This window comes from Rhipicephalus microplus, chromosome 3 (assembly GCF_043290135.1).
Source record: "Rhipicephalus microplus isolate Deutch F79 chromosome 3, USDA_Rmic, whole genome shotgun sequence".
Classification (NCBI taxonomy): domain Eukaryota; kingdom Metazoa; phylum Arthropoda; class Arachnida; order Ixodida; family Ixodidae; genus Rhipicephalus; species Rhipicephalus microplus.
Genome location: NC_134702.1, coordinates 138,757,352 through 138,772,233, shown reverse-complemented (window position 1 = coordinate 138,772,233; position 14,882 = coordinate 138,757,352). Strand labels below are relative to the sequence as shown.

Sequence of the window (14,882 nt, the reverse complement as noted above, 5' to 3'; positions counted from 1 at the left end):
AAGCAGCGTCTTTTCATCGCCTTCAACCTGGGACGTGCCCCCCTTCTCCTTTACCCAATCTTTTCCAAAGAGTAATCCTCTTCCAAGGACAGCTCTCGTGCACCTTTGGCTGCATCAGCTGCTGTGAATCGCCGCTCAACTGCCGAACTTACAGGCACTCGCTTCCGGCTGAGGATGTCGCGGATTGTGGACGACGACCGGACGCGCGCCTGCACGTACAGAAACGCAAGAGTGGCACGAAGCTTTTGCAGAGCCTAAATTTGTCATTACGATAGTTATAGCGCGAGAACAAAACGACGACACAGAGACAAGAAGGACACGAAAGACACGAGCGCTCGTGTCTTTCGTGTCCTTCTTGTCTCTGTGTCGTCGTTTTGTTCTCGCGCTATAACTATCGTAATGCCATACCAACTAGCCCAAGCTGCCACACTTCTAAATTTGTCGTCTTGCCCGAGCGAAGGACTTTTTCCGTTTTTTTTTTAAACTCCGAAATTCAGTCCAGAATTCAAGAAAGCGTTTCCTACTAACATCCAATTTTACAGCGCCCCTACAACGCAGTTATATGTTTCAGAGCGGCGACAAGGCAATGCCTGGACGTCCCGACAAGGTACACCTGAGCCCGGGTCTTGAGCCAACCAATTCACATTTTATTGCACGCAAATGGCCCCACTTAGCCCAGTGGTTAAGACATTCACCTTCAAAGCATGTGGGCACGGTTTTAAACCAATATCTGAAAAGAAAAATTAGTGCTTTTTTTTATTTTTTTGTGCGTGTGTCTTCCTTTAGGGCGATGATGATATTTGAGGTACGACTTCATTCTCTATTCTACAAAAAGTTTACGTTATGCAGAAACGATATATACAAAATGTTTATAATGCTGGATATTATGTAACCATTGACTTCTTTCATAAAGCTGGTAGTATAACCTCTCGCAAATTATACCATTATCGGCAGAGTTCTCACAGAATTATTAAGTAAGACATAACATACATAATCTAGACATCCTAGCACATTTGGAAACAAATGACCACTACTATAAAACGAGACATAGCATTGGAAAGATGACACACACCCTTTGAATAATGGCATAGAGCGTTTATGCTATTGTTTACCATTAATGGTAACCATTCTCAGTTCATCAATTTTAATTTGTTTTGTTGTTCCTCAGCTGCACTTAGATCCATGTTTGTGTAAGGGAACTAATTTCATTGATCCTGATATGCTTGTGTTTTTTTTTCTTTCAGGCTATTGTATATTGCTTTTCTTCTGCTCTAATTATATGTTTTCAAGTTTTCGTTTTGTGAACTTTTTTTTTCGCTGTTGCCCACATGCCATTATTATTTCAGGCTACGGACTAGTCAAGCCGTCTATCGGTAGCTTTATTTTCCGTAGTCCTCCATCTGTAAGTTTGTACAGGGTGGAAAATTAAAAAAAAAATGATTTCATGTTACGCGACATCGCGACGAGCAGCTGTCTTCGAGTCGGCGTAGAAATGCTTAGCACGCACGTAAAAACAACACATGCGGAGAAGGTGCAAACATCGCCCACACAAAGCGCCGGCCTCGCTCCGGCTAAGCATCGCATTTGCAAGCTCGAAAAAGGCGCGCGGGCGTTCGTTCAAGGCTGGCGCGATCGTGCACAAAGCAGCAACGAGAAGCCGTCGTGCTAACCCTCGCGTCGATCCACCGAGGACAGTTTTCAAGAGCGTCGGCGAAGGCCTTTCCCGGCGAATACATTGCGATGACCACTCGGCCGGATAACAACAGCGTTCTTACTCATTTTATTTGCTGTCTTTGCTTCGCTCCAAGTCCCGCAAATTGCACAGCCGCCCACGGCTGGCGAACAGATGATCGATGTAACCTCGAAGATGACTCGCAACGTTCATTTTGTTCGTGTTGTTTTTGCTCGTTCTCCAGTGCACCTTGGCTTTTTTTTTTCTGCCTTCAACAGCAGCCTTCAGCTTAAGCAGTTTCAACAGGAAAGTAAAAAGAAAGTGGCCGTCTGGGCGCACAATACTAAACGCGACAAAGAAAGTGGCCGTCTGGGCGCACAATACTAAACGCGACTTAAATATGCGCGCTCTCTTTTCACTGCTCGTTCTCGCTGGATAAACGATGAACCTTTAACGCACTGACAAAGAAACGAAGAAAACAAAGGAATCGAGGAACTTCTACGATGATCCAATTTTTTAAGCTCGCAGACGCCACTCGGGCAGGCTGAAGATAAGACGCAGCGGCTGTTGTGATACGACATAGTGAGAAAACAGCAGTACACTTAAAAACCTTTCTGGATGAGCAAAAAAAAAAAAGAAAAACGGAATTCGGTCTCGGGTGATGTCAAGGCCTCGATGCTTATCGCTGTATCTCCAGTGTACACACAGTTTACGACGATAAAGCCGTTCTTTCTTGATAACCATACACACAGGAAACGTTACGCGATTCACTTCGGAAGCGGCCAAAGATTGATGGATGGATGAAAAACATTTATAGGTGTCCTCAAGGATACCAGCCCAGTTTTCTTGGGGTAGGATCACGGGCCACTGCTGCATAGGGAGGGGGAGGCCTAGCCTCACTGCCGCATCGTGGGCCGTCTGGATTATTCTGGACAGCCTTGAATTGTATGAGGACGCAAAAAAAAAAAAAAACAGGAGCACGAAGAGGCGGACAAGGACGCGCTTTTTTCCGACTGGTTACACCGGCCTCCATAGTTTAGTGGTAATGACGCGCGAGTGGTAACCAGAAGGTCGCGGGATCGAATGCAAGCCGCGAAGGCCTCATTTCGATGAAGGCGACATGCTCGAGGACCACACATTGGATGCACGTGCACGCTCCGCGCGCGTGGTCGAAATATCCGGAGCCCTGCCCTAACGTCGTGTTGTGTTCAAGAGCTTGTCAAAGAGGAATGTGCAACAGACTCGGCAGAAAACAGCAGCTTGCGATAGGTGGAGAGACGCTGGAAGTTGTAAAGGAATATGTCTACTTAGGACAGGCAGTAACCGCGGAGCCCAACCATGACATTGAAATAACCAAGAATGGGGTGGATCACATTCGGCAAGCATTATCAAATCATGAATGGCAATGTGCCACTAACCCTCAAGAGGAAGGTATATAACAGCTGCATTGTGCCAGTACTTACCTACGGTCCAGAAACTTGGAGGCTTACAAAGAGGGTTCGGCTTAAATTGAGGACGGCGCAGCGAGCAATGAAAAGAAAAAAAATGATAGGTGTAACCTTAAGAGACAAGAAGAGAGCAAAGTGGGTCAGGAAACAAACAGGGATTAAGGATATCATAGTTGAAATCAAGAAGAAACGGACATGGGCCGGAGACGTAGGCAGGACAACCACTGGTCATTAAGGGTAACTGACTGGATTCCGAGAGACGGCAAACGCACGAAGGGGAGACAGACCATTATATATATATATATATATATATATATATATATATATATATATATATATATATATATATATATATATATATAATGACACTACAGTTAAAAGAATACAAAGTATATCACTTTCCTCGGTTTCACTGTCTGTTAGTTCAATTTTAATGTATCTAGCAAAGAACCAAGCCCTTGATCTAGTTTATATTTCACCTAGAGCATGAAGTACTAGGCTGAGGAAGCCCTTTGCACGAGAAACAAAAACAAAAAAACGCTGAAAGAGTTCAATTGCTGCAGAAATTTAATATTTGTATCGTTATTGGAATGGCTTTTTTACGTGTGTAAAGCCCCAAAAAACAAACCGCACGTATGGGGCAAATGCAAGAGCTCCATTTCCCGGAGCTCGTCCGCAGCTTAGCAGAAAAACAGCGCTCACAGCTGCGCATACTACTTATGAGAAAGGCAAAGGACGTCAAGTTACGGGGGAAGAGGGGGCGGTGCAGTTTGTACTTACAGATAAAAAAAAAAGGAGACGCGACGGAAGACGGCGTGGCGCCGCGAGCTAAAAGTATTTTTTTGTCATTTCTTTCGCTTTGTAATGCGCGGTTACATTTTTTATCAATGTTTCACATAAATTGCACTACGGTTCGTTGCTTCTTTTCTAATTGCCCGGAAAAAACAATTAGCAGTTTAGCACGGTTCTTGTAGCACTTCACCGTACATGCATTCTTTTTTGCGAGCCCTCTGGATTAGCATGCAGCTCTGCAACGGTCAGTCTTTTTGCTACCACGAGCGCGATAAGGCGCCCTTCATTAACAAAAAAAAGGGATTCGTTAATTAAGGCACACGCTAAAGTTGCGTGAACGTACATTATGAGGGCAAACACCTTTTGACACGTGGCCTGGGGCGAGATGGACAGACGCGAGCGCCTGTCCACTTCGTCCTGGTGTGCGCCTGGGTTCGAACAAAAATCAGCATCGGAGAGGCTCTGCAATGCGCCTATCCTACAAAACGCCAGGAGAAACCCAACGCCTGTGCGATTTCGAAGAAAGACGCGCCCCGTGCTTGCTACGAAAGCAAGCGGGCCAGCATTGCTCCCATCCATTCTTTCCCGCATGCGCTACCGATTCGCAACTTTCACGACCGATTGGTGGCGCGACTATACATTCAACATGGCGGTCACTGAGACAATCGCCCTGAAAGAGACGATACCGGAAAGTAGACTTTTCTCAAAGACTGCAATTATTCGCACTTCTATGGCCCTTGGATTTATGTTTTTTGGAAGGGAGAGCGCTAACATACTATATTAAGTAAATAATAGCCATGTAGCATATTAAGAAGATAAGTAAGCACAAAATTGTATCGAACAGACGAACTAAGCGCGAGAGCTGCGAACCCGGAAGCTGCCGTACTCGTGCAAAAAAAAAAGGGCGCTGCATAAATCCACGAGCCTTGGTTATTTACCTGCTAAATTTAACCCTCTGAACTCCCGATAGCTTTTTGGTGCGCTAATTTGAACGGGGCGCTCAATGTTGCTCCCGGTGTATAAAGACTGAGCATCGGGGCTTGCAGGGGAATCTGTAGGTTTTTTTTTTTATTATACTTTCCCTTTAACATGAGAAACTCAAAGGGTTACGGTAATATTGAGACTAATATTGAGACGACCACAAACGCGTGAAAACAAGCAGCAGCGTCTGCTGTTTGAAGCAGGTTCAAAACTTCAACCATTTCAACACAGCTTCTAGCCACCACCGCTCAGCGGCGCCACGGTACCTGGAAGTTGGGAATTCAAGCCCACTGTTATCGGTGCCCATTGGCGCTCGCTTACGTCGACTTCCCGCCTGGCGTAAATTTTACACATATGTGTATTGGAAACAGGAAAGAGAGATGATTTTCTTTAACTGACGCGGGCAGTGAGAAAGGCGTTTGTCCATTTCAGGGCCCAACGCCTTCTGCGACATCCACCGAGCAGATGAAGACCCCCCCCCCCCCCCTCATCTTGTACATCCTTAAGAAATTGTCGCTCAAGACAGCGCGCGCAAGAATTAAAAGACGCTTGCGTGCACGCACCCCAGCGGATAAGGTTAATTAGCACCGTCAATACGCTGACTTCGACGCGTGTTTCCGGCGCCCGACAGTAAACCTGCCCCTCGTTTTCCCATCACAGCGTTTCCCACGGGGGGTCTATCAGGCGAGAAGCTTAGCACGCAGGCGGGCGAGGGTTCGAATATAGCAGCATTGACGACGAAACGAGCGGTCTGCAAGACGCGCCCCATCTTGCCGCGAGCGGAAACCGACAGGGAGCGCCTAAGGCGAACAAGCGAGCAGCCAGCCGTGCCGCAGGACTGACCTATGGGCAGCAGCAGACAGCCTGAAACAAGACCAGCATAGAACTGTGGGACAGCGCGGTGGCAAGAAAGGCCTCGATCGTTTCATCATGCCGGAGCTTTTTTTAGCCGCGACGTGTCGGGTCAGCGAGGAGCACAGAATAAAAATGGCGCGCCATCGCACATTTGGGTAGTACCTACCTTCGTTCCTCGGTTCTGTCCCACACTTGAGTACTGCATATAAAGACCACCATCGTCAAGCTACCGGCCCTGTCGATCAAAGCGTCGAGGAAGTTCTGCAGAAGATGCAGCCCATTTATGAGGAAGGGCGCAGAGAAATAATAGTGCTAGGCAGGGGCGCTATGCTGGTCACGGTCAAGTTCCACCACTGGTCAACTTTGATTAGCAGATGGTTGCTGCACTTCTGTGATTGGCTTGAAATGCCGCCATTATGAAATTGTCCAGAATGGCACCCCATACACGAGTCAAAGCCACCTTAAGAAACTTGGTCAAGGCCTCTAAGATCCTTGCGTGACGTGTCATCAGTGGGCGGACGCTTGGTTCGCGCGATTGGATTGGATAAACTTTTATTTGGTCCTCCAAAACACAAATCACTGTGTTGCGGGCAGCTCCCATGTGGGGACTGAGATGCCAAGCTCCTCAGCCGCCTCGCGGGCTTGGTTGATTCGCGCGAGCTCGATAGTGAATGAGCTTAAGTCAATTGCAACGCTTGTTGCATTAGTGATAAACGTTCATATGCGTAAAAAAAAAACTGCGAATGCTCCAAAACATAAATAAGCGTGCAGAGTTCATTCTGCTTTTGTGCTATATTTTATTTTATAACAAGCACTTGTACACTACTTTATTCGCAAGCGTGTCCATTTTTTTTTTTTTTCTGGACTTGTCTTCACCTTGTTTTTTGTCATTCAAGCATCGACAAATTATTTCGCAAGTTGACCCTCAGTGAATGTTTCAACACTAGTTCACTATCGTGTCCATAGTCACAGCAATCAAACATTGTGAAGTCTTCACCTGCCATCAATTCCAGCGTTGATTCTGTGACTATTGGCAGTGACCATTGGCCTCTAAAAATTGTCGCTTCGTTGCAAGTCGTTCTACAACAAAACATTTGTGCGCACGTGCATTCACAGCTAACATTGCTATGGAAATAAGGCCTCCTCTGTCTATTTTCTTTACGAGGGTGTACAGCGAATTTTCGTTTCTTGAGGGCAACATGCACTGCGTACGCAGTCGCATACGCCGAAACCGGCAAAATGACCTTTAGTGTTGATACTGCTCGCGCAGTCATAACGACGTTCCAGACTGATCCCTGTACTCTTGCTTAAATGTCCTCGCAGTTTTGGTCATTTGTCTGCTGGGTTTCCAGCTGATGTGCCAGTCTACAGTAGTGTGTTTTGGCGAAGCCTGTTTCGGCTTTCGTGCGCATGCTTGCTAGATACGCCGCACTGGTACCCAGCCATGCGACTGAAGCTCCCGAAGTGATCTTCAAAGAGATCTAGTGAGGAAAGCAAAAGGCATGTCGAGCTCATCAAAACAATACCAGTGTCGACACCCAGCAGTGACCGCTGTGGGCGACAGCGTCCGCAGCATGAAAGCGGCCCATTGAAAAAAAAATCTGGCCCACAACCGATGACGTTGTGCGACGCATGCTGTACAGCTTCCAGGCCTTGATTTAGTTTCTTTAGGTGGCTTTGCATTACTTGGCTACCACTCGGCTTTACTTCCGTATCGGAGTAATTCCAATAAAATGTTGGTCAAAACAGAAATAATGAGAAACGTTATCGCCATTTGCTTCGCATTCCTGTCCCCTAAACTGATGGAGCGGCTTCAGCCCAGAAGCGTACGACGCGCCATTCGCCACTGCTCGGACTAACGAGAGAAATGGCGACGTCTACACGCAAAGGCAGAGCACGCCGACATCCCGAGTGACGAAAGTCCAGTGTCACGTGGAGGGGGCGCGCAAAGACCTGGCCTTCCGGTACAACGACGTCGTAGAGGCGACAGCGTTCTGAAAACTCGCGCGACGAGGGCACTCGCTCAGCCTGACCTCCCGTCGAATGGACAGCTAGCGCGAATTCATCCGACCGCGTCAGTTCCGCCTTTCCGCGACATCCTTTTTCCCGACGGAGGTGCGACAACCGACCTTACTTAGCGAGAGCTGCAAAACGCGTGACATGTTGGCAGCAACGCTATACATACAGTTGTCCAGAAGTACGACTGCGTTGAGCTTTCTTTGCTACTTTTTTTTTTCATTATCACTGCGTGCAACCAGTTTTTCAGGCTCTTTTTTTTGTTTCTTGAAGGGAGGGGGTACAGAACGCGGAAGGGACTCGTGGGTGCCTGTCTGTTAGGTTGGAAGCACTGCGCCGCGCTCCCGACCGGGTTGCAGAAATTGTGCTTTTTTTCTCATCTTCTAACCACTGTTGTTGGAGGGGGGCGGGTCAGAATGATTCTTAGACATATTTAAGGGGGGGGGGGGGAGGCTTAGATCCGAGCAAGCAGGGATTCCCTCCCCATGAAATAGTTGATGCCTAGTGCTCGTCCGGCATCCACGTGACGTCATACGCAAGGGGCGCTAGAGCTGCAGTCACATGTACCTGAAAAGTGTGGACACCAAATGGCGGAAGAGGACGCGAAAGCTGGCGACTAAATATAACTTGACTGCGGCAAATAAGCAAAGGGGCCAGTTAAAAAGCAAGTGAGGGAAACAGAGACGCTCATGTGGAAAGAGAGGATGGAAAAGAAGGGATCGCTGGGAATCTACAAGGCAAGCAAACAAGAGATCCGGAAAGAGAACTTTTATGACAACAATAAAGGTAGTGCGTTGCTCTTTGAGGCGCGGGCTGGCTGCTTGAGAACTCTAACTTACAGGAGCAAATATTCGTCACAGGATGAGACATGTGTTGGATGTGGCATAAATAAAGAAACAATCGACCACATAGTCATGGAATGTCAAAAGATTCAGCCGGATAGAAATGGGGGGAAGGTGACACTTCCTGAGGCGCTGGGCTTCGCGGTTGATGGAAGCATTAACTGGTCAGCAGTAGGTATTACTAAGCAGCGGCTGGAGTATTGGTGGAGGAAAAGCAGAGAAGTCGATAAAATAACATCCCAGCCAAGAGTAGCGGCTGGGCAAAATTAAAAAGACATCCGAGTTGAGGGACAGAATTTAAACTCGAACTATTAAGGTAGGCTAGATGGCGCATGCCGTCACCCCGATTCAAAGGGGAGGCCTTTAATCATCATCATCATTGTGGTCCCGCGTGCGGAACGTTATCGTTGGACTACTACAAGCTGTTTTCGGCAGCACATTTTATTCTGATAATTTTTTTTTTCGCCCGAAACGGCTCAGTGAGGTGCAGGGCCGCCAAATACCAGATTGGCATAAGCTGGATCATTCAACAACCACGGCAATGCACATAACTTGTGCACTCAGTGGCGCCGCAAAAATGATAGCCAGTTCTAGCAATCAGCTATCCCGCACACCCGTTTTCACAACAACTCACGTGGCCGATATTTATTGCTACTCGTCTTGTTTATTTCCCAAGTACCGAGAAACGGAGTAGTCTGAGGATATTTCCGATAACTGGCGCGCACCAAGTCCATCCAATCAGGGTTGATAAAGCACCGAGCCTTTTATAACTACCAACGTCCCGTTGGTAGTTATAAAAGGCTCGTTATCACTCATTCAATGACGCTGCGATTTCTAAATGATACCAAGTTTAGTTTACATATTTACAACTGGGTTAAGGAGCTAAATGACATCTTTTGAGCTTCGAACGACTCTCATGTCTTGGCCTCCAGTCCCCCTGCGCCGGCTACTTTGTCTCTCTCTCCCGACCTTGTGAGGGGTCCAGTCCGGGTCAGCAAGGGGTAGCTACGACCACGGCTATCATCTTATTCACGCATACATCACGAACGTGTCCCAATCACCCACAGACGATGGCACGAACTATGCAACCAATGGCTACATTTTTTTTTCCTTTTTTGACAATCACCACCGAAGCAAGAAAATCTTAGCAGAATACGACTCGCGCCCAATAAATCTATTGCTGCAGCAAACGAGTCCGGCGTTGTACAGCGCATAACAGGGCTTTAACGGCGGCCAAAAGACGGCTACGCTTGCCGAATCTAAAGCGGAACCGAAACTGGCGCGCTCGTCCCAGCGGCATCGAGCTCCGCGATTGATCGGCCCAGGCCCGGCGCAGAGTCAACGGCCAGCCGAGCACCACGTCCGTCAATCGCCAAAAGGATTGACTAGAAAATAACGCACGACTTTTGTTCTAATCTACCATTCGTCCCAGCTCGCAGAGCGACAGAAGACGCTGGTTGCTAATTTTACAAAAAAAAAAACAAAATCCTTGACAAACACACACACGTAACACTCGCAGTAATAAACGGCGTTCGATCTTTCAACGGAATCCGCACTATAGTACGCTTTTTTCCCGTACGCTACATATACCTTCCGCCCCCGACTCGATTACGTAGCGGAGGTCGAAAGGAGCGGTTTTAGTTGCCGGGAAGAACGTTGCGATCACCCTTGAAATCTGAGTTGAATACCCCCCCCCCCCCCCCCCCACCGTAAGCATGAATAGAAGCGCGACCGCCGTTCCCAACTTTAACGAAAAAAAAAAGCGGGAAGGGGGGGGGGGGGGCGGCTTACGTGAAAACCGTAACTCCAGCATTCATCAAGCACAGCAGGACGCACGCGGAAGAGGAAGAAAGGCAGTCACGACGGAGGCGCGGCGTAGGGCGGTCTAGACCACGTTACTATATGTATAAAAAATGTTTAGACACGCGGCTTGGTTTACGCATTGGTGTGGTAGAAATTACCACGCAACAAACATGATATGGCGTGAGGCCGGTATGTCGATATCATGGCGACTGCACGTGCCGGTGACTGCCAAAATCGCATAGTTCGCTTTGTTGTAGCCTTGGAAAACAAAGGCGCAGCATCGTACGACTAAGCACATACGTGCAGAATGGCTGGTTTAGATCGCAAGCTCGCCGAATTCTGAGCGGCTAAAACGATCGACGCGACGCTGCGACAGTTTTGCTGCAGAAATACGATGCCCCAGTTCACGGAAAACAGTCAAAACCAATCGGCCGCAACGCGCCGATGGAACGCGACACACTCTCGCGGCAGCGGCCCGTCACGAAGTCGAGCTAGGCCTGCGAACACTTTGTTTCACTCGCATGACAAGTGCACCTGGGAAGCATGTGCAACAAAGAGCGTTGCGCCACAGAACGCTTTCCGCAACGACGGGGTAACCCGAGCGGCAAGCGAGATCGGGATCGGTCGCGGTGAACGGCGATCACGCATGCATCAGCTGATAGATTAGGGCAGCAGCGCGCTATGCCGAGTTTTGCGGGCACAGCTGGGCAGCGGGTGAAAGGGGGCAGGTCGCCTGGCAGCGGACCTCGAGCTGCTTCAGGCATCGGCCCCGATAGAAAACAACCCAGCAGGAGCGCGCATCGAGTCTGGTCAACACGACGCACTTGGGTGTATTCGCGCTAGCAGACGACCAGAGAAGCACGAAACGCGAAAAGGCGTCCCGCGGAGACGCGCCGCACTTGCGGACAGACAGGCCCGCGCATGTTTACTCGCGTTGAGATCTCCATACGTCATCACCATATAGAAAGGCGATCACGTTCTATTAGTCTCTGCGGAAAATATCCTAGCATCGCGCCAGCACAGGCTTTAATCATTAAAAGGCAACGGTATCAGAGGCGTGGTTTAAAGGGACGCCACACGCATCATCAATAACGAACGGCTAGCGGTGCTTGGCACACAACAGCTTTGCTTACCGTTTTGTAGCGTCCTTTGTAGACGACCGCGAAGGCGCCGTGGCCGATCAAATCCTTGGTGTTGTACTCGAACTCTCCCACAGTCTCCATGGTGTGCAGGGCTGGGCGCGTTCCAGACGCGTCAGAGTCGTCGCTGTTCGCAGTCAGCTGTCAGAGGAGTACGCCTTTGTCCGACGCAGAGAGCTTTGTTAGGCCTAGACGAGCAGCCGACGCTCGCGTATCCCAAGCCCATCGTCGTTGCCGCAGCAATCGCGGACGTACGGCGCTAGGACGACACCATAGCGGCACGCAGTTCGACCAAAATGCGCCGAGACACTGGCCAAGCGCTGGCTGTGACAATGGTGCTCACTTAACCTGTCCTTGGCACTCGCTTCTCTATTCATTCATATAACATGCGCGGCTCTTTACGATTTATCGCGAAAAACCGCGAAAGGGTGGCACAGTTTACTACTTTCGCGACCAGCACACACACAGCTGCGGCGACAAAAGCGGGAGCCGATCAACGCGACGGCGATGATCACACACGAATTCCCTTTGGAGAAGCCATGATTCACATCACAGCGCGAATCGCACACGACCGCAGCACACTCTTTCATCCATTTGCGGAGATCCGCTTGCGAGCATTTTGTGTACGAGCAACCGCAGCGCCACAAGTCCTCCGCGCGCAAAGTAGTGCGCCTCCCGTGGCCTATTGAGTACATTTTTAGAGTTTTAAACTGTTCAATAACAAAATTTTTGAGATATTTTTTTATGTTAAACACTTTTAAGTGTTTTATTTATATTTAATTTACAGTATGTAGTATTTTTGTTTTGATGCATGAATACAAAAAACAAACACTACAAATAATCAATGCGTGGCCTAATATAATAAAAAGTGAAAAAAAACCAAGCATTATTGTGGTTTCAAAATAATTGTATTGATGTAGGGTCATAATTGTTGGATTTTCTAGTTTACATTGTAGAGGAGCTGTGTTCTTGCGCGCGCGACTCGCGTTCCCGTCTGCGCCGAGACTCCGCGAGACGAAACATTCGCTCATGGCGACAGAGTTGCTAGCCACGTGGGGGAAGTTCTGCGGGCGCATCGGCGTGCACAGGCATCCGTAAGAGCTTCGAGACACGCGGAGATACATCGCCAGTCGTCGTCCTTGCGGTCCAGCGACATCCTTACCTTCCTGTGTTGGTAAGTAGCCGCCTGGACGGCGTTTACGTCGGGTCCAGACTGATGAAAAGGCCACCATATTGTGTTTTGGTCCGGCTAAGCCTGACCCCCCCATCCGTTGCGGCTGCTGGCCGCTGGGCATTCTCGCCGAGCCGGATAGATTCCGATCGCCGTGCTGGCAGGTCGTTCGTAGGGTAGCGCTCGTGAGTGCGACCCGGTTCGTTTCACGAGCGCCAGTTCGTATTGCCGCCTCATTGTTGACAATTTTGCGGATAACGCGCACCGCTCGCGACTCGTCGCGTGGCGACTGCGCGAGCTTCTCGGTGCCAGCTGAGTCATTCGGGCCACCGGTTTCCAGCCGTGCGGAGCCCTGCCGTGTGTTTGATGGGCGTACGCTGGCCGGCGTTTCCGTTGGGGTCGGCCTGGTTTTCGGGTCACCGGGAGCTATTTACCGAGCACCGAAATGCTGCCGACCCGAGAAGGAATTGCCTTGTAGGGAAGTTTCGCCTCGCATGTTGCGGGCTCGGTTGTCATCTGTGAGCGTGTCTGAGCAAGTTTCGGCCACGCGGATACGTGTTTGTATTGGCGTGCTTTTTTGCCGAGTCTCCGAGGTGCTTCCCCGGAACCTTTTTGCTCCCATCGGTGAGCTACCGGAGGTCGAGGGATCTGAAACGCTTGCGGTCGGCTATTAATAGCCGCAGTGAACATCTTTTATTTCTGTTTCGGCGATTTTGGACCTTCGCAACGTCCACCGGTTATTGCGGCGTGCGCCGGCCGCGGCGTACTTTTGTCTTGAAGCAAGCTCGCCTCACGAGGCCTGCAAAAGTCAGTCGTCCTTGCTTTCCAGTAGCGGACACCGCGCCGCATTCGACGGTTCGCCAGCCGGCCGCTGTGTCAACATCTGGCATGATCGGGCCATGCTTAAAGCGGCGTGCGTCCATTGAATGTTGGCGGCCCTGTAAGCGTCGTGCGCCGAATCTTTTACGCTCGCTCGAGTTGCTTTGGGCCCCTCTCTACATCTTTTTTTGTTGCGACCTCGGTGACCCGGCACCTTTCTTCGTAGGTGCCGCGCCGCCGCCGGCTTGCCCTTCTCGTGCGGAGGTCATTCTCCGCCTTCGAGACGCCGGCCGCCCCGCGCATGTCCAGGGGAGGAAGGGGGGGCTGTGGAAGGGTACTAAAGTTTGGGGCCGAAGTTTTGTCGTTACTAGTGCGTGCTATGTAAACCGTGTTCGATTCATTTGAGAGTGATCAACCCACTCCCCCAACACGTGTGGTGCGCTGATTAGAAGCACGTGTTTGCCGAGAAACGGATTTTTTTACACTTCCGGGAGCGCGCTTGTTTCCTGTATGCTTCTTTCGTTTACTTCTTTGTTTCTCCTTTAATGACTCATTGGGCCTACGCCTCTTTTTGGCCTACGCCTCTTTTTCTCTTTCCAATTCATACGGGATATTGACTTCTGTTTATCTCATCTTCATTTCGTTTCCTCTTTTACACGAACGGTTGATATCACGGGTCGTTTTTTACTAGTATAGTTTTCGTCTTCGCGAAGGTCCGGTATAACGCAACAATCGTTTGGGAAACGTTTCTGTAATTGTCGTTGTGATATTTATGAGGAATAAGACTAGTTGCGCAGTACCCGAGCACCCACGCAACTTTCATTGTCCTCGAACCTTTACTCTATTCCAAAGGCGCCCTAGTTTTCGGCATGCATTCACATATAACTAGCTTTGCAGCTACCTACGTCACACCGCTCGATTCGCGAATACCAAGCACATTACTGGAGACAACAGACGGTAAAGCTGCACAACTGCGTTTCTCGTCGGCGCCGTAAATTTCAATGGTGATAGGTGGGAGCAGATGTGAAGGTCATACGAAGATGAGCTAGGCTCGGAGATGTACAGTCTGGTCAAGCTAATAACTGACTAGTGTGGCCACCATGATGCATAGTAGGGAAGCATAGTACTTGGCTTGCATACTTCAACATACAGAACCTCAAGAAACCCATCAGCATTCAAATATGCTGGTATTAATTCACAACAAAGTGTTGCGTTCACGAATTTTCACATCTCTGTGCTCATCATATCACTGTGGAGTGATATGATAACTTTTACTTCGTCGTGCGCGATGCAAATTTTTGTTGAAGTGTAGCAAGTAGACCATGCTTTTCAGGGAGTCTTGCT

General features: G+C 49.2%; 2 protein-coding genes across 3 annotated transcripts in view; one reads left to right on the top strand and one right to left on the bottom strand.

Annotated features, from left to right (window-relative positions):
- The window catches only part of Atg1 (serine/threonine-protein kinase unc-51-like protein Atg1), a 146,103-nt gene extending 133,939 nt beyond the window's left edge, over nt 1-12,164 (bottom strand). Inside the window, exon 1 of the mRNA XM_037422083.2 lies at nt 11,543-12,164. Within this exon, the coding sequence (XP_037277980.1) occupies nt 11,543-11,632 (90 nt within the window). The 5' untranslated portion in view covers nt 11,633-12,164. The remainder of the gene's footprint in view (nt 1-11,542) is intronic.
- A 392-nt stretch (nt 12,165-12,556) lies between these two features.
- spoon (A-kinase anchor protein spoonbill) overlaps nt 12,557-14,882 on the top strand; it is a 100,668-nt gene continuing 98,342 nt past the window's right edge. For both annotated transcript variants that reach the window (XM_037422094.2, XM_037422099.2), the window contains exon 1: nt 12,557-12,722. The gene's annotated coding sequence lies outside the window, so the exon portion shown is untranslated. The remainder of the gene's footprint in view (nt 12,723-14,882) is intronic.